An 18,734-nucleotide genomic window follows, 5' to 3' on the forward strand; every position below is an offset into this window, starting at 1 on the left:
CAGGACTGGTGGCAGCGTTATTTAGGACGGGCAGGGGCACAGGATCTGGGAGAGGAGGGCGGTCAGAGGCCTGGAGGAAGGGGCACGGGCCCAAAGGCAGGAGGAAGCAGAGAGAAGACAGCTGGTTCGGGCAGGTAAGGGTGGGCTTCGTGGGGGCCTCGGAAAGACGGTCAGGGGAACACAGGATGACCTGCTCGGAGGTGTGGGAGGTGGGGACAGCAGGCCAGGAAAGCCCTTGAGGTGAGAGAAAAAGTCCAGGGGGCTGTTAGGGTGGGAAGAGACTAGCGGCACCCGCGCCAGGGCAGGAGGGCCCAGCGCAGGGGAAACACAGAGCGGCGACAACGGTGGGTGCCGGCGGGCGCGGGGTGCAAGCTGTCCGGGCTCGAGTTAGGCAGGGCTGCCACGGAGTCCCGGCTCCGGGCTGGAGAGAGGGAGACTGGGCCCGGAGCGCGGCGTCAGGGAGGAGGTCGGAGAGGGTTAGGAAGGGCCCGGGACCGCCGGGGACCGACGCTGGCGCTCTCACCGGGACAGGTGTTTCAGGATCTGCTTCTTAATGATCCCGGCCATGCCGGAGCCGCGGCCCGCGTGGAAGGCGGGTGGGCGGGCAGCTGTGGCCTCCTCAGTAGTGGAGAAGAGGCGGCCCCCTCACCTCGCAGCGGCGTGAGCACCGGACACAGCCGCCGCAGACGCCATGGCGCTTTCTCGCCCCTGTTTGGGCGCCTGGCGCTCCGCCACGATCCCACCCACCTGCGCGGCGCCGCGGCCGCCGGCCCAGAACGACGCGAAGATCGCGCGCCACCCGCCGGCCTTGCTTGCGGCGGCCAGAGGCGCTCGCGGTGAGGGGCGGTGGCGCGCGCAGCGCGGGGGCGGGCTGGCTGGAGCCTCCTCCCTCCGCGCTCCCATCTGCCTCTCCGGTCTGAAAAGCTTCTTTCTCCTCTGAGGGGTGTGCGGTTCCTTTCGCACCCGGCAGTCGCCTTGAAGCCTAGGAGAAAGGCGGGGTAGTTGTAATTTTTGCAGAAATTCGTTAGGTCATTGCGCAGCTCCCGGATGCCAGCGTCCGCCTCTCCTTTATTTCCCTCACACATTCACTCAGTATTTGTTGAGCACCAGCTGTACTCCAGGAATCAGGCTGGGGACTAAAAAGTAGTATGAAGGACCTCACAGACCCGTAGATGGGAGACGCGAACCAACCGCTGCGGTCAGCCGCGAAGGGCTTTGTGCTGCAGAGCTGGGAAGGGGGCGCCGTCACCCTCTTGGTGCCTCCCTTAGCCTCGGCTCCTGAACCGATGGGTAAAATATATTCACTCAAGACCTGAGCGGCGCACTGCAGAAGCACTCCCTCCCAAATATGGGGTCAGAAGAAAATGAGACAGTCAGTTGTTAAAACGACCTAGGACTTTAGAGATGAGCATCTTCACTGTGCAAATAACGGAAACGGAAGCCCTGGGAAATAAGAGCTTTCCCAAGGTCACCTACTTAGGGCCACCCAGGACTAGAACCCAAGTATTCTGACTCCCAGTCAAGTGTTACGTCCACTCTATTTCATCCATACGCTTAAAAGTGTAACCCATGGCCGGGCGCCGTGGCTCACGCCTGTAATCCCAGCACTTTGGGAGGCCGAGGCGGGCGGATCACGAGGTCAGGAGATGGAGACCATCCTGGCTAACACGGTGAAACCCCGTCTCTACTAAAAATACAAAAAAATTAGCCGGGCGTGGTGGCGGGCGCCTGTAGTCCCAGCTACTCGGGAGGCTGAGGCAGGAGAATGGCGTGAACCCGGGAGGCGGAGCTTGCAGTGAGCCGAGATGGTGCCACTGCACTCTAGCCTGGGCGACAGAGCGAGACTCCGTCTCAAAAAAAAAAAAAAAGTGTAACCCACATGCCGGCGACACCCGTAGACCCAATGGCAAAGATGGAAAGGTGACAGTTCTCTGGACTTAAGCCTTCAAGCAAAAACTTGGGGAAAAAAAAGAAAGACAAAAACCTCTTGAGACAGTCTTATTCCTATAATATTAGCTGGTCTGGCCACCAGCTAATATTGTATTTTAAATGTAGTCATTCATTCTTTAATATAAAACCAAGGACATTGAACCATGTCTCTCTGTCTCCCAAAACAATTGTTTCCCTCAAAACAATAACTCCCTAATTCCAGAAATAGTCTAAGCACGGTAAATCATACAAATGTTAAATTTTAAAAATAAATAATCAGGCCAGCCGCGGTGGCTCTCCCCTGTAATCCCAGCACTTTGAGAGGCCGAGACAGACGGATCGCTTGAGCCCAGGAGTTCAAGACCAGTCTGGGTAACATGACGAAATCTCATCTCTACAAAAAATACAGAAATTAGCCGGGCGTGGTGGCACGCGCCTGTAATCCCAGCTACTCGGGAGGCTGAGATGGGAGGATCCCTTGAGCCTGGGAGGCAGAGGTTGCAGTGAGCTGAAATCACCCCACTGCACTCCAGCCTGGTGGACTGAGCGAGACTGTCTCAAAAATAACAGACCATGCATTCCTATGCCTATCCCTTAGTCATAGTAAGTTCAATTTTCCCCAGAAGTCCCCAAAATACTCTATAAAAGGGAAGCAAATCATCTTCGGTCTGGGTGCTTTACTACTCACTCCCCTCCAGTAGGATTGAATATCATTAATTGTCCCTCTGCCCACCTCTCACCAGAATATATAACAGGGACCAATAGGGCCTATAGAAGAGGAGGTTTCTTGCCAATGTTATCGGCCATTATTACTTTTTCCCAATTCAGTCCTCAGCCACAGGGGCCTCACAGCAATTTTTGCATTTCAGGCTTCCTTTGCTGGAGCACCCCAGCAAAGAAGATTAGACATCTGAATCAGCTATGTAAGGCAAAACCTACCGCGTGCTCAGAGACTCAGCGTCCTCACTGAATGCGTCATCACGACTGGTGAATGAGTTATTTTTGTTGAATGCAAAAATTCGTGCTCTACAAAAATATGGCCTCTTTAGGGACCAGGAAATAGGAGAGTTGATATTCTCACCGACAGTATTAATGTGTTTATCCTGCCTTGCAATTCTAAGAATCTGAGACATATAAAGACAAAAGGAATCTGAAGCCAATCCATACATTTTTTTCGAATTAAACATTTTATACTGAGATGATTATAGATTAACATTCAGTTGTAAGACATAATACAAATAGGCCGGGCGCGGTGGCTCATGCCTGTAATTCCAGCACTTTGGGGAGCCAAGGCGGGGGGGATCACTTGAGGTCAGGAGTTCGAGACCAGCCTGGCCAACATGGTGAACTCCCATGTCTACTAAAAATACAAACACAAGCTGGGCATGTTGGCGGGTGCCTGTAATCCCAGCTGCTCGGGAGGCTGAGGCAGGAGAATTGTTTGAACCCGGGAGGCGAAGGCTGCAGTGAGTGATCATGCCCCTAACTGGGTAACAGAGCGAGGACTCTATCTCAAAAAAAAAACAAAAAAAAAACAGAGAAATAATACAAGTAAGTCCTTGTATCCTTTACCTAGTTCTCCCCAATAACATCTGGCAAAACTATATTGCAGCATCACAACCAAGATATTGACATCAATAGATAATATACAGAACATGTCTATCACTGTTGCCCTTTTTTTTTTTTTTTTTATAGCTGGAGTCTTGCTGTGTCGCCCAGGCTGGAGTGCAATGGCGTGAACTCAGCTCACTGCAACCTCTGCCTCCCAAGTTCAAGCAATTCTCCTGCCTTAGCCTCCAGAGTAGCTGGGATTACAGGCGCATGCCACCACGCCGGGCTAATTTTTCTATTTTAGTAGAGAGGGGGGTTTCACAATGTTGGCCAAGCTGGTCTCAAACTCCTGACCTCAGGTGATCTGCCTGCCTCAGCCTCACAAAGTGCTGGGATTACAGGCATGAGCCACCGCGCCCAGCCACTGTTGCCCTTTTATAATCACCCCAGTCTTCCTCCAGTACTCACCACTTCCTTAACCCCAGCAACCACCAATGTATTCTCCATTTCTATAATTTTGTAATTTTGAGAATGTTATATAAATGGAACCATACAATATGTAATCTTTGGGGATTGTACTTTTTCTTATTATTTATTTTTAATTTTTATTATTATTTTTAGAGATGGGGTCTCGTTCTGTTGTTGCCTGGGCTGGAGTGCAGTGGTGCAATCATAGCTCACTGTAGCCTCCAACTACTGGCCTCAAGGGATCCTCCACCTCTGCCTCCTGAGTGGTTGGGACTACAGGCACATGCCACCATGCCTGGCTAATTGTTTTATTTTTGGTAGAGACAGGATCTTGCTATATTTCCCAGGCTGGCATTGAACTCCTGGGCTCAAGCAGTCCTTCCACTTCAGCCTCCCAAAGAGCTGAGATTACAGGTGTGAGCCACCATGTGCCCGGCCTGAGGGTACTTTTTCCATCAGCATAATTCTCTGGAGATTCATCCAGGTAGTTATGTCTATGAATAGTTTGTTCCTTTTTACTTATGAGTAGTATTCCATGATATAGATATACCACAGTTTGTTTAACCATTCACCTGCTGAAGGACATCTGAGCTGTCTCCAGTTTTTTATCATTATAAATAAGCTTGCTATAAATATTTGTGTACAGGTGTTTGTGTGAGCATAAGTTTTTCATTTTGCTGGGATAAGTGCCCAGGAGTGCAATAGCTGGGTTGTATGGTAGTTGAGTGTTTAGTATATCTAAAAACTGCCAAACTGGTATTCAGAATGACTATTTCATTTCATGTTCCCACCAGCAGTGTGTAAGTGATCCAGTTTCTCTGTATCTTCACCATCATTTGTGTTGTCATTATATTTATTTTAGCCATTTGATAGGTGTGTAGTGATATCTCATTGTAGTTTTGATTTGTATTTCCCTAATGGCCAATGACATTGAATACCTTTTCATGTGATTTGCCATCTATATATCTGCTTCAGTGAAATCCTTCTTCATGTCTTTTGCCCACATTCTAATTGGATTTTCTTTTTTTACCCTTGAGTTTTGAGAGTTCTTTATATATTTGAAATATTAGTATCTTGTTAGATGTGTCATTTGCAAATCTTTCTTTCTTTTTTTTTTTTTTGAGGCGGAGTCTCGCTCTGTCGCCCAGGCTGGAGTGCAGTGGCGCGATCTCAGCTCACTGCAAGCTCCGCCTCCCGGGTTCCCGCCTTTCTCCTGCCTCAGCCTCCCGAGTAGCTGGGACTACAGGCGCCGCCACCACGCCTGGCTAATTTTTTTGTATTTTTAGTGGAGACGGGGTTTCATTGTGTTAGCCAGGATGGTCTCGATCTCCTGACCTCGTGATCCGCCCGTCTCGGCCTCCCAAAGTGCTGGGATTACAGGCTTGAGCCACCGCGCCCGGCCTTTTTCTTTTTTTTTTCTGAGACAGGGTCTCACTCTGTCATCCAGGTTGGAGTGCAGTGGTGCAATCACATTCACTGCAGCCTCCACCTCCAAGGTTCAAGCAACCCTCCCACCTCAACCCCCTCCCACCCCACCGAATAGCTGGTACTAAAGGCATGTGCCATCACACCCAGTTAATTTTTGTATTTTTTGTAAAAATAAGGTTTCACCATGTTGCCCAGGCTGGTCTCAAATTCCTGGGCTCAAATGATCCACCCGCCCTGGCCTCCCAAAGTAACGGGATTACGGGGGTGAGTCACCACGCTGGGCCTTGCAAATATTTTCTCACAGGCTGTAGGTTGTCTTTTTTCCTCTTTTTTTGTTTTTATTTTTTTATTTTTGAGATGGAGTTTCATTCTTGTTGCCCAGGCTGGAGTGCAATGGCACAATCTCTACTCACTGCAACCTCTGCCTCCTGGGTTCAAGTGATTCTCCTTCCTCAGCCTCCTGAGTAGCTGGCATTACAGGCATGTGCCACTATATCCAGTGGCTTTGGGAGGCATGAGATGGAGTCTCGCTCTGTCACCCCAGCTGGAGTGCAATGGCATGAGCCACCACACCGGCCTTTGTCTTTTTTCCTCTTAATAGGTGTTTTGTGGCCAGGTGTGGTGGCAATGGCATGATCTTGGGCTCAAGCAGTCTTCCTACCTTAGCCTCCCTGGTAGCTGGGACTACAGGCCCATGCCACTCCACCCAGCTATTTTATATATATATATATGTGTGTGTGTGTGTGTGTATGTGTATATATATATATGGGGTTTTTTTGTTTTTTTTTTTTTTGTTTTTTTGAGACGGTCTCGCTCTGTCACCCAGACTGAAGTGCAGTAGTGCAATCGCGGCTCATGGCAACCTCTGCCTCCCAGGTTCAAGCAATTCTCCTGGCTCAGCCTCCTGAGCAGCTCAGATTACAGGCGCCCACCACCACACCCAGCTAACTTTCATATTTTTAGCAGAGATGGGGTTTTGCCATGTTGCCCAGGCTGGTCTTGAAATCCTGGACTCAAGTGATCTCCCCACCTTGGCCTCCCAAGTGCTGGGATTACAGGTGTGAGCCACTGCCCCTGGCCCAGTTGGGCATATTTATGTGGATCTATTTCTAGGATCTCTATTTAGTTTCATCGATCTATGTCCTTCTCCCAACACCACGGAGTCCTGATAAGTGTATCAATGTAGTAAGTCTTGAAATCAGGTAGAATCCTCCCACTTTATTACTTTTTTGTTTTTAAGAGACAGCGTCTTGCCCTGTACCGAGTACAGTGGTGTGATCATAGCTACAGCCTCAACCTCCTGGGCTCAAACGATCCTCTTGCCTCAGCCTCTGCAGTAACTGGGACCACAAGTGTGTGCCACCATACCCGGCTAATTTTTATTTTTGTAGAGATGGGGTCTCAGTATGTTGCCCAGGCTGGAGTGCAGTGCCATCTCCAGGTGTTCCAAAGTGTTGGAATTACAGGCATAAGCCACCACACCTGGCCTATTCTCTCTCAAAATTGTTTTTGCTATTCTAGTTTCTTTATCTTCCCACTTAAATTTTTTATTTTTATTTATTTTTTTATTTTTTTGAGACAGAGTCACCCAGGCTGGAGTGCAGTGGGACGATTTCAGCTCATTGCAACCTCTGCCTCCTGAGTTCAAGTGATTCTTATGCCTCGACCTCCTGAGTAGCCAGGATTACAGGTGCCTGCCACCACGCCTGGCTAATTTTTGTGTTTTCAGTATTTTCGTATTTTTGCATTTTCAGTAGAGACAAGTTGGCCAGGCTGGCCTCAAGCGATCTGCCTGCCTCAGCCTCCCAAAGTGCTGGGATTACAGGCGTGAGCCACTACACCTGGCCCAACCATTTAACTTGCAGAATAATCCTGTCTGTATCTACAAACATCTTGCTGGAATTTTGATAGGAATGGGGTTAAAAGTATATATTTAATTAGGGTGAATAAATATATTTATTATGTTGAGTCTTCCAATTTATTTATTTTGATCTTCTGTGATTTATTTCATCAGCACTATGTACTTTTTAACATACCCAGCCTATACTAGTTTTATTAGATTTACATCTATTTTTTTCTTTTGGGCAGTTATTTTTAATGTATGTGTCCATGTGTTCATTGCTAGTATACAGAAAAACCATTATTTTTGTATGTTTATCTTGTACCTTGAAACTTTGCTGAACTCACTCATTAGCTCTTTTTATAGGTTGAAGCAGTATTTTGTAGTATGAGGTCGTTTTGTAGATTCTTTGATTTTTTCTTTTTTTAATGAGATAGAGTCTTGCTCTGTCACCACCCAGACTGGAGTGTAGTGGTGCTTTCAAGACTCACTGTGACTTCGACATCCGGGACTCAAGTGATCCTCCCACCTTGGCCTCCCAAAGTGCTGGGATTACAGGTGTGAGTTACCTTCTTGGAATTTTTTATGTACACAATGATGTCATATGCAATTGGGACAATTTTTTTTCTTCCTTTCTGATCTGCATGCCTTTTAATTTTTTCTGGTAGCTAAAACTTCAGGTACATTGTTAAAAAGAGTGCTAAGAGTGGACTTTTTTGTCTTATTCCCAAACTTAGGGGCAAACCATTCAGTTTTCACCAACACATAGATCAGCTGTAGATTTTTGTGGATGCTCTTTAACAAGTTGAGGAAGTTGTCTATTTTTCTCATGTTGAATTTTGTCAAATGCTTTGTCTGCATGAAATGCTATGATCAAGAATTTTTCTTATTTAGCCTGTTAACATAGTGGATTAAATTTAACTTTTTTTTTTTTTTTGAGGCAGAGTTTCGCTCTTGTTGCCCAGGCTGGAGTGCAATGGCACGATCTCGGCTCACTGCAACCTCCGCCTCCCAGGTTAAAGCGATTCTCTTGCCTCAGCCTCCCAAGTAGCTGGGATTACAGGCAAGCGCCACTGTGCTCTGCTAATTTTGTATTTTTAGTAGAGACATGGTTTCTCCATGTTGGTCAGGCTGGTCTTGAACTCCTGACCTCAGGTGATCCACCTGCCTCAGCCTCCCAAAGTGCTGGGATTACAGGCGCTAGCCACTGCACCCAGCAATAATTTTTTTTTTTTTTTTTTTTTTTTTTTTTGAGACAGAGGTTTGCTCTTGTTGCCCAGGCTGGAGTACAATGGCATGATCTCCACTCACTGCAACCTCCACCTCCTGGGTTCAGGTGATTCTCCTGCCTCAGCCTCCCTAGTAGCTGGGATTGTGGCATGTGCCACCACGCCCAGCTAATTTTGTATTTTTAGTAGACACATGGTTTCTCCATGTTGATCAGGCTGGTCTCAAACTCCCGACCTCTGGTGATCTGCCCGCCTCAGCCTCCCAAAGTATTGGGATTACAAGCGTGAGCCACCATGCCTGGCCTAATGATTCTCAAATACTGAATCAGCCTGCATCCCTGAAACAGATCTCTTTTGCTCATGGTATATAATGTTCATATATTGCTGAATTCTGATTACCAATATTTGGTTAAGGATTTCTGTGCATTTCCTAGATGGCTGATGTTGAACACCTTTTCATAGGTTTTTGGCCATTTGTAAATCTTCTTTGGAAACAATGTCTGTACAGATCTCTTGTCGATTATTTAATTGTCTTTTTGTTGAGTTATATTTCTTTATACATTGTAGATACAAGTCCGTTACACGATATATTATTTGCAAAAACTTTCTCCCATTCTATGAGCTGTCTTAACTTTCCTGATAGAAAAATGAAGTGCAGGCTGGGCGCGGTGGCTCATGCCTGTAATCCCAGCACTTCAGGAGGCCGAGGCGGGCAGATCACCTGAGGTCAGGAGTTCAAGACCAGCCTGGCCAACATGGTGAAACCCCGTTTCTACTAAAAATACAAAAAAGTTAGCCAGGCGTGGTGGCGTACGTGTGTAGTCCCAGCTACTCAGGTGTCTGAGGGAGGCGAATCGCTTAAACCTGAGAGGTAGAGGTTGCAGTAAGCTGGGATTGTGCCACTGTACTCCAGCCTAGGCAACAGAGCGAGACTCCATCTCAAAAACAAACAAAAAAAAAGACAAAGAAAAATGAAGTGCAAAAAAAGTAGATGATATCCAGTTTATCTTCCCCCCACTTGTGTTGCTGTGCTTTTGGTGTCATATCTGGGAAATCATTGCCTAATCTGAAGACATGAAGATTTACATCTATATTCTCTTCTAAGATTGTATAGTTTTAGCTCTTACATTTAGGAATATGATCCATTTTAACATGACCCATATATAATTTTTATATATAGTATGATGCAGGGAATCGACTTCATAATTTTACATGTGGATATCCAGTTGTCCTAGCAACATTTGTTGAAAACATCATTTTCCCCATTGAATTGTCTTGGTGAAAATCAACTGATGACAGATGTAAGGGTTTATTTCTGGACTCTTAATTCTATTTTATTTATCTATATGTCTATTCTTATGCAAGTACCACAGTGTCTTGATTAATGTAGTTTTGTAGTAAGTTTTAAAATAAAGAATCTATCGGCTGGGCGCATGGTTCATACCTGTAATCTCAGCACTTTGGGAGGCCGAGGCGGGCAGATCACGAGGTCAGGAGATCGAGACCATCCTGGCTAACACAGTGAAACCCCGCCTCTACTAAAAATAGAAAAAAAAAAAAAATTAGCTGGGCGTGGTGGCGGGCGCCTGTGGTCCCAACTGCTGAGGAGGCTGAGGCAGGAGAATGGCGTGAACCCAGGAAGTGCAGCTTGCAGTGAGTCCAGATCGTGCCACTGCACTCCAGCCTGGGCAACAGAGTGAGACTCCGTCTCAGAAAAAAAAAAAAAAGGATAGCTGCAAACAATACATTGTTAGGTGAACCAATGTGTAGAACAATGTGTATCTTGGAGATCTTTTCCTATTGGTACACAGAACTTCCTTATACTGTTTTAACATGCTTAGTATATGGAACTGTGTATTGATGCATGTATATGCAACATGGTATATGCAACTGTATTATACTTAAATCAGCCCCCTATCATTGGACATCTATATTATTTCCAATCTTTTGCTGCAATACATAATACACATGTCAGTCATTTCATACACGTGCAAGTCTACCTGCAGGATAAATTTCTAGACATGGAAATACTAGGTCATAGATACAGTTATTATAATTCTGATAGATACTGCCAAATTGCCTTCCCAGAGGGTATTCAATAGTTTTCATTCCCACTTGCAATATGAGTTTTAAGTTTTTTTGTTTTTTTCTCAAGACGGGAGTCTTGCTCTGTCACCCAGGCTAGAGTGCAATGGTGCGATCTTGGCTCACTACAACCTCCGCCTCCTGGGTTCAAGCAATTATCCTGCCTCAGCCTCCCGAGTAGCTAGGATTACAGGCGCACACCACCACACCCAGCTAATGTTTTGTATTTTTTAGTAGAGACGGGGTTTCACCATGTAGGCCAGACTGGTCTCAAACTCCTGACCTTGTGATCTGCCCACCTCGGTCTCCCAAAGTGCTGGGATTACAGGCATGAGCCACCACGCCCAGCCGAGAATTTAAGTTTTACACTTCACTGAATATGAACAGTGCCAATGGCTTCCTTTCTAGATGCTTCCCTGAAAATATGCTACTTTTACAGCCTACTTATGTAACAAACAGAATTCTAAAAACACATTCTGGCCAGGCACAGTGACTCACCCCTGTAATCCCAGCACTTTGGGAGGCCAAGGCAGGAGGATCACTTGAGCCCAGGAGGTCAAAGCTGTAGTAAGCTATGACTGAGCCACTGCACCCCAGCCTGGGCAATAGAGACCCTATCTCAAAAAATAAACAAATAAAACCACCTTCTGTAATATAGAAATCTGTGTAATTTTACCAGTGCTACAGAAAGTTTTCAGGCCAGGTGTAGTGGCTCACGCCTGTTATCCCAACACTTCAAGAGGCTGAGGCAAGAGGAATGCTTGAAACCAGGAGTTCCAGACTAGCCTGGCCAATATTGTGAGACACTATCTCTAATTTAAAGTTGTTTGGGTTGCTTTTTGGTTTTTTTTGAGATGGGGTCTTGCTCTGTCGCCCAGGCTGTAACAGTGCAATCTCAGCTCACTGCAACCTCCGCCTCCCAGGCTCAAGCGGAATCCTCCTACCTCAGCTTCTAGAGTAGCTGGGACTATAGGCGTGTGCCACCACACCCAGCTCATCTTTGTATTTTTTTGTAAAGACAGGGTTTCCCCATGTTGCCCAGGTTGGTCTCAAACTCATGGGCTCAAGCAATCCACCCGTCTCAGTCTCCCAAAATGCCGGGATTAGAGGCGTCAGCTATCACACTTGGCCCTTTAGTTATTTTTATTATTATTATGATTATTATGTTATTATTGTTTTGGTTTTTTTTTTGAGACTCTGTTGCCCAGGCTGGAGTACAGTGGCACAATCTTGGCTCACTGCAACCTCTGCCTCCCAGGTTCAAGTGATTCTCCCACCGCAGCCTCTTGAGTAGCTAGGATTACAGGCACGTACCACCATGCCTGGCTAATTTTTGTATTTTTAGTAGAGATGGGGTTTCACCACATTGTTCAGGCTGGTCTGGAACTCCCGACCTCAGGTGATCTGCCTGCCTCAGTCCTCAAACTGCTTGGATTACAGGCGTGAGCCACCACGCCTGGCCTTAAAGTTATTTTTTAAAATAACTTTAAATAAGTTTTTTAAAAAGGAGAAACTTTTCACATTATTTGAGCCCAAGGAAGAGGGGAGCTGAGAGAAAGGAGAAGCTGAGTTTAGGGCAATTCTTGCCATTCTTAGCTGACATGCACACAACAGGAACTATTTTCCCTTACTTCAGCATAAAAGACTTAAAATTTTCCACTTACTATACAAAGTGTTATTCATGTGAAAAATTAACGGAGCTGTTGATTGTTTTAACCAACAAAAGCTCTGCAAGTGCTAGATTTAGTGCTGTACAAGATGACTTTACTAATAAAGGGAGGATGCCCGAAGAGATTTACTATATAGCTAAGGAAAAATAATCTCACGCAGAGGATATGCTGAAGAGGTAATGAGCTAGAGAAACAGAACTGGAATGTTTCATTTCCTTTATGATACACAGAGAACACGGAGAGGAGGAAAAAGGGAACACACTTTTAATTGAAAGAGTTGACAATTTTATTTTCACATTTCCCAATATAAATGAAAACTGCATCTTTTTTGTCCCACTTCTCCCCTCCAAAACTATTCTCTCTTTGATAGGACAGGGGAGCAAGTCTTCCCTATGCTGTTTAGAAAACTCAGTATCACAGCAGCATGATCTCCTGGTGAAGCAGAACAGGTAATATAAAACTGATACAATGAAGCCTCCCCTCTATCCTTATCTGTCTGGTCGAGTCATTCCGGGCCGAGTGGGCACCATCATGGGACGGGCAGGAGGTCTCATCATTGGGGGCCCAGGCATCATTGGCATGTGGCCTCCCATGGGCGGCCTCATTCCAGGAGCTGCAGGACAAAACAAAGAAGAGGGAAAAAAAGGGAGTCAGAAAATATTATTTAGGGAGAGTTTGATGGGACTTCAATTAAAAACAAAAAACGTAGCCCCCCTTGCAAAATGCTGGAAAAAAGACATACGTGACAGAAGAAATGCAACAAATTTATCACATCTGTAAATTACTTAGACATTCTCAGACAAAAAAACAAAAAGGTCAACACAAGAACCATATGGGAATCATGATCTAATGATAGCAAGGGGGAAACTATTAATATATTGCTTTCCAGAAATCACCAGGGACAGTAGTTCCCTAAACTGACCTTTTTTTCTCACTCAGGGAAATTCACAACTAAGTCACATGTTTTTCAGTCAGCTCTTTTAATCAGTGATATCCACCATATAACCAGGAGCTATTTCATGAATGTACACAGGCACAGAGGACAATCTTACCACTAAGCGTTTGTTCGGAGTTGTAGGAAAGGTGAGCAGGAGGCCCATGCTGGGAACCTGTTAGTAACCATACTTAGCTCAAGTCAAGAAAAATAATAGGCAATAACGTGATTTATAACAATTAGTGCACACAAAAATCTGATTTTTCTAATGCATTTCAGAAACTATTAATGAATTTTTTTAAGTGTCCCATCAATAAACCAGCCAAATAAATGAGCCAGGGAGGGGAAGGCAGGCAGAGGGGTAGGGGAGGAACACAGGTGGTTTCAATGGAATCAATAATGTTCTACTTCCCAGCTGGGTGGTGGGTTCATGGATATTAATTTTACTATTATGCCCCATAATTTCATGTTATCTATATTCTTTTTAAACATCAAATTTTACCAATTTATTTTTAACTAAATAATTTGGATTAAAGGTTTGCAGCAAAGGGTTCAAGAGAAAAGTATATTCAAACTTGAATACAGCCTTATCACAAATAGTGAAACACAAGAATATGCAAAGACACAAAATCCAACAGGTACAGAATTTAAGACCAATTTAAACAGGAACAGAGAATACTACTAACTTCTAAATACCACATAAAAGCCCATGCTTAACCTATATTTAAGAATTTCTTAGAGGAAATGGATGGACATAGACCAAAGATTAAAAACTGGCAACTTGTTTTCTTTGGTCTCCATAGTGGATTTACTTTGAATCAGTTGACAACATTGGGATTTCATACGAAAGAGTAGATTCCTTTTTTCTTTTAAACTTCTTATTATGGAAATGTTCAAACATACACAAGAATAGTAAAGAGGAGTATAATGAACATCCATGTATCCATCATCCAGCTTCAACAATTACCCACTCATGGACAACTTTATCTCTACTCCCCACCCATTCCTATCCCTGTCCACCCTCTAACTACTCAATTATTTTAACACAAATCCCATAATCTTATCATTTTATCCTGGCTTGAAAAAACAGAAAACAAAAAGCAAACTCAGGAGAAAAGGCAACACCAAGCCTGTATTCTCGAATGTCAACCACAGGCTGAAGCTGAGTTCTAGAAGCCTTCTTTAGACGAATCATGCATTCCCCAGTTCACCACATCCCTAAAACCTCTAAGAATTTGAATTTGTGAGCCTGGGTTAAGGATGCTAAAGTCAATGAAGTCATTTTGATTGTTTTGGGCTCACAAGTCAGTAAGGCAGGAATTCTCTTTATCTATACTCTCCCCCTCCTCTAAGTGATACCCACAGCAGACATACTGATACTTCTGCCTAGGAAGCTACCCTAGTAACTTTGCAGCTTGTTTTTCCAGAGGAGTTGGAGGTGTCGGTCACATCTGTTCCCAAACCTGATTATGTCAGTTGTAGTTATTACTCTAATTATATATATATAATTTTTCTGCAAACCAATTAAATGAGTGTGAAAAGAGAACAGCTTCTATGAAAACTAACTTAATACTTAGGAAGACTCAGATAAACTATCACCAAAAAATGCTCAACAATTTGGTAGGCAAAATAATCATAAAAGATTGGAACTAGATTATATCACAAGGTTTCAGACCACTTCAAAGAAATGAAACTAAAGTTGGTAGAGGATGTGTTATAGTTATGGCTTAGTGGTTAATGCAATAAATACACAGTGTTCCAATCATTAGACACACTCTTAAAGCAAAGGTCCTGCTCATGTATCAGAAAGATTTGCAAATTAACGTATGTTTAAATTGACATTAAAATAAAATGTTTGAAGTGTAAGTTTTTTTACCCCTCCCCAAATAAAAAACCAACTACCAGGCTGAAAGCTTTTTAATATAATGATGTGGCCAAGTTAAACTGCAAGATTCAACAAGCAGCAAGAGGTGGCTCTGCTCCAAATCAAAACTGAGAAAATGTATCTATAACCTTCCCCCTCCCCACAAAATGGAACAAGTTCATCAACCCTTCTCTTCCGTATAAATGGCCAAAAGCCAGGGTGAGGCAAGGAAACAGAAGAGAGGAAAATAAAAACAGATGCAACCTATCCTGCTTTTAGTAGCACAAGGTCACTGGATACCATCCAATTATAATGATAAACCAAGTATTTCTTTTTCTTTACCATTAATAATTGACCAAATTTAATTTGTTACAATAGTACATTTAGACAGCTAATTAGACAATTTATGTAAGTATTCCACCCTCAGAAGTGGAGCACAACTCCCCATTTTCAAGCTTTGGCTACACATACTAACTTCCTTCCATTAAGTGTCAGTTATGCATAGTGACTAAACTAAATGGAGCACACTAGAAACACAAGGGAGCAAACTAGAAAGACAAGACATTCAAACTTACCAGGTCCCACTGGCATCATCCCAGGAGGAGGAGGGCCCATCATTGGCATCATGGGAGGGCCCCCCATATGGGGTGCTGGCATCATACCAGGGCGAGGAGGACCCGCTGAAATAAAGAATGGAGCCTGTGGTTAAGGTGTGCTCACATATTAACATTTTCTCTTCTCTATTTTTTTTTTTTTTTTTTTGAGACGGGAGTTTCATTCTTGTTGCCCAGGCCAGAGTGCGATGACACGATCTCGGCTCACCGCAACCTCCACCTCCCAGGTTCAAGCGATTCTCCTGCCTCGGCCTCCCGAGTAGTCGAGATTACAGGCATGTGCCACCGTGCCCAGCTAACTTTGTATTTTTAGTAGAGACAGAGTTTCTCCGTGTTGGTCAGGATGGTCCCGAACTCCCAACCTCAGGTGATCTGCCCACCTCAACCTCCCAAAATGCTAGGATTATAGGCATTAGCCACTGCCCCTGGCAACATTTTCTCTTCTTAATCAAACTAAAAGGATCTCATGAACTCCTTCGAATTCTGAAACAATATCCCTCTTATGGTTTCTTTTTATAATAGCAGATCCACAAAAATCACATGCCATAAAACATTAATAAAAAGCAAGAACAAGTCTGCCTAGACAGAAGAATAAAATAAAGTCAGATTCCCTAGGTTAAGAAAAATTGAGATTTTGATTTAAAAAAACAAAACAAGGGGGTGGAGAGGTTGTACCTTCTATAGGGCTCGTGACAAAAAGCTGATGGACTTAAGCCACAAGCATTTAATTTCAGATCCCTTTGTAAAAAATGAAAACATGGTTTTAAAAGATTCTTTGGAAATACAAAGACTTATATACAGGGATATTCCTGACAGTATCATTTACAATACCTAAAATTTGGAACAACTTAAATATCCAATAAGAAAATAGTGAGGCAGGCTGGGGATGGTGGCTTAAGCCTGTAATCCCAGCACTTTGGGAGGCCGAGGCGGGCAGATCACAGGAGGTCAGGAGGTCAGGAGTTCAGGACCAGCCTGGCCAACATGGCAAAACCCCATCTCTACTAAAAATACAAAATTAGCTGGGCATGGTGGCATGCCCCTGCAATCCCAGTTACTTGGGAGGCTAAGGCAGGAGAATCACTTGAATCCAGGGAACCCAGGAGGCGGAGGTTGCAGTGAGCTGAGATCACGCCACTGCACTCTAGCCTGGGCGACACAGCAAGACTCTATCTCAAAAAAAAAGAAAGAAAGAAAGAAAATAGTGAGGTAAATTATGGTAAATTCATACCATAGACTATTCTGCTATCAAAAATAATGGAGTTGAGTGCTAGCCAGTCAAGGTAGAAAAGGAGAGAGAAGTAACCTTGGAGTTGCTATGGGCTGAGGCCTGACCAGGTCCTAGGATGGCAGGTGCCCAGAAAAGGTTTGGCAGGACATTAGTGGTCCACCTACATTAGTGTGCAACTATTACAAACAGCCTACTTCTCTGAGTCTATACTTGTGATTGTGTGCAAGATTGAGTCTAGGTCCTGTATGTGATTTCATTCTGACTGCTCCCAGAAGAGCCACAGTACAGTATGATCCAGTGCAGCACTCAGTCTCCTCTTGTCTGTCACACAGAAACAACAAACCTTCCCAGAAAGCTGGGCCCATGATCCACTCTCCTTTCAATGATCTCATTCTTACCTTTCTTTTTTTTTCTTTGAGACACAGTCTTGCTGTGTTGCCCAGGCTGGAGTGCAGTGGGGTAATCTCAGCTCAATGCAACCTCCACCACCCAGGTTCAAGCAACTCTCCTGCCTCAGCCTTCTGAGTAGCTAGGACTACAGACGTGCACCACCACGCCTGGCTAATTTTTGTATTTTTAGTAGGGATGGGGTTTCATGATGTTGGCCAGGCTGGTCTTGAACTCCTGACCTCTGGTGATCCACCTGCCTCAGCCTTCCAAAGTGTTGGGATTACAGGTGTGAACCACCACGCCCAGCCTAATTCTTATGTTTCTAAGACATAGATTTTGGTATTAGGTGGGTTAGAAAATAGGGCAAAAGACTAAGGAGTTTATCAGCTATTTCAGTCCTCTAGTGCTGTGCTCATAGAGTAAATAATTTAATGTACCTAGCAACTCCTATTCATGTATTAGCTCATCTAATCAGAGGTTCATTCTGAGCTTTCTTTCCATTTAAATCTCTCTTAGATCCACACTTGGGATGCCACAAACACAGTACTTAGTGACAATGCAATCAAAAGTTAACTCCGAAGTTATTTTAGAAATTATGCCACTAAAGTTGTTTTCTATTACTACACACATCTATATTCAACATTTATGTATTTATACATTTATATTACTATCTACATACAAATGCAACAGTATTTGAAAGCCAACGGTGAGATAATGTAACCTAATCAAAGGACAGCCTGCCCCATCACACCCCTTAAGATTAAAACTTTAAACTTACGAAGGCTGGGGGGAGGTGGTATCATCGCCCCTGCAGGAGGAGGAGCAGAGAATGGAGTAGGAGGTATCTTTCCTTGTTGAAATGCAGCCGCTTCGGAGATGAGGGTGAGAAAAGAAAAAAGATGAATAAGAGTTCAACAACCCAGTAACTAAAATAACCACTTTCTTTTAAGTCTTTGATGGTTCCAATTACTTTACTCTTGCTAGCTGTCCTCTAAAATTATTACATCATGGTTCTACAGTTTAAAAATCATTTTTAGGTATTCACCGGCTAAAATTGCAATTAATTGGTTTATTGATTCATGTTTTCTAATTAGCATTTCTTTTTTTTTTTTTGAGACGGAGTCTCGCTCTGTAGCCCAGGCTGGAGTGCAGTGGCTGGATCTCAGCTCACTGCAAGCTCCGCCTCCCGGGCTTATGCCATTCTCCTGCCTCAGCCTCCCCAGTAGCTGGGACTACAGGCGCCCGCCACGTTTTTTGTATTTTTTAGTAGAGACGGGGTTTCACCGTGTTAGCCAGGATGGTCTCGATCTCCTGACCTCGTGATCCGCACATCTTGGCCTCCCAAAGTGCTGGGATTACAGGCTTGAGCCACCGTGCCCGGCCTCTACTTAGCATTTCTATGGCTAAATTAAATATGGGAGACTGGAGTAAAAATTTCCTGCCTATCAATGTCTTTTCTTTTTGAGACAGAGTCTCACTGTCACCCATGCTGTAGTGCAGG

General features: G+C 44.3%; 2 protein-coding genes and 2 long non-coding RNA genes across 5 annotated transcripts in view; 1 reads left to right on the forward strand and 3 right to left on the reverse strand.

Annotated features, from left to right (window-relative positions):
• The window catches only part of BLTP3A (bridge-like lipid transfer protein family member 3A), an 83,181-nt gene extending 82,321 nt beyond the window's left edge, over window positions 1–860 (reverse strand). For both annotated transcript variants that reach the window (XR_013416470.1, XM_015136171.3), the window contains exon 1: window positions 524–860. Coding sequence is in view for 1 of the 2 variants with exons in the window: in XM_015136171.3 (XP_014991657.3) it covers window positions 524–567 (44 nt within the window). In the remaining variant the exon portion in view is untranslated. The remainder of the gene's footprint in view (window positions 1–523) is intronic.
• The window catches only part of LOC114677624 (uncharacterized), a 19,366-nt gene continuing 632 nt past the window's right edge, over window positions 1–18,734 (forward strand). Inside the window, exons 1-2 of the long non-coding RNA XR_003728998.2 lie at window positions 1–134; window positions 2,799–2,916. This is a non-coding gene — a long non-coding RNA (uncharacterized LOC114677624). The remainder of the gene's footprint in view (window positions 135–2,798; window positions 2,917–18,734) is intronic.
• The window catches only part of SNRPC (small nuclear ribonucleoprotein polypeptide C), a 15,916-nt gene continuing 9,644 nt past the window's right edge, over window positions 12,463–18,734 (reverse strand). Inside the window, exons 4-6 of the mRNA XM_001111611.5 lie at window positions 18,012–18,101; window positions 15,574–15,678; window positions 12,463–12,813 (exon numbers count right to left, since the gene is read on the reverse strand). Of these exons, the coding sequence (XP_001111611.4) occupies window positions 12,689–12,813; window positions 15,574–15,678; window positions 18,012–18,101 (320 nt within the window). The 3' untranslated portion in view covers window positions 12,463–12,688. The remainder of the gene's footprint in view (window positions 12,814–15,573; window positions 15,679–18,011; window positions 18,102–18,734) is intronic.
• Window positions 18,329–18,734, reverse strand: part of LOC144340419 (uncharacterized) — a 4,067-nt gene continuing 3,661 nt past the window's right edge. The window contains exon 3 of the long non-coding RNA XR_013416526.1: window positions 18,329–18,459. This is a non-coding gene — a long non-coding RNA (uncharacterized LOC144340419). The remainder of the gene's footprint in view (window positions 18,460–18,734) is intronic.

This window comes from Macaca mulatta, chromosome 4 (assembly GCF_049350105.2).
Source record: "Macaca mulatta isolate MMU2019108-1 chromosome 4, T2T-MMU8v2.0, whole genome shotgun sequence".
NCBI lineage: Eukaryota > Metazoa > Chordata > Mammalia > Primates > Cercopithecidae > Macaca > Macaca mulatta.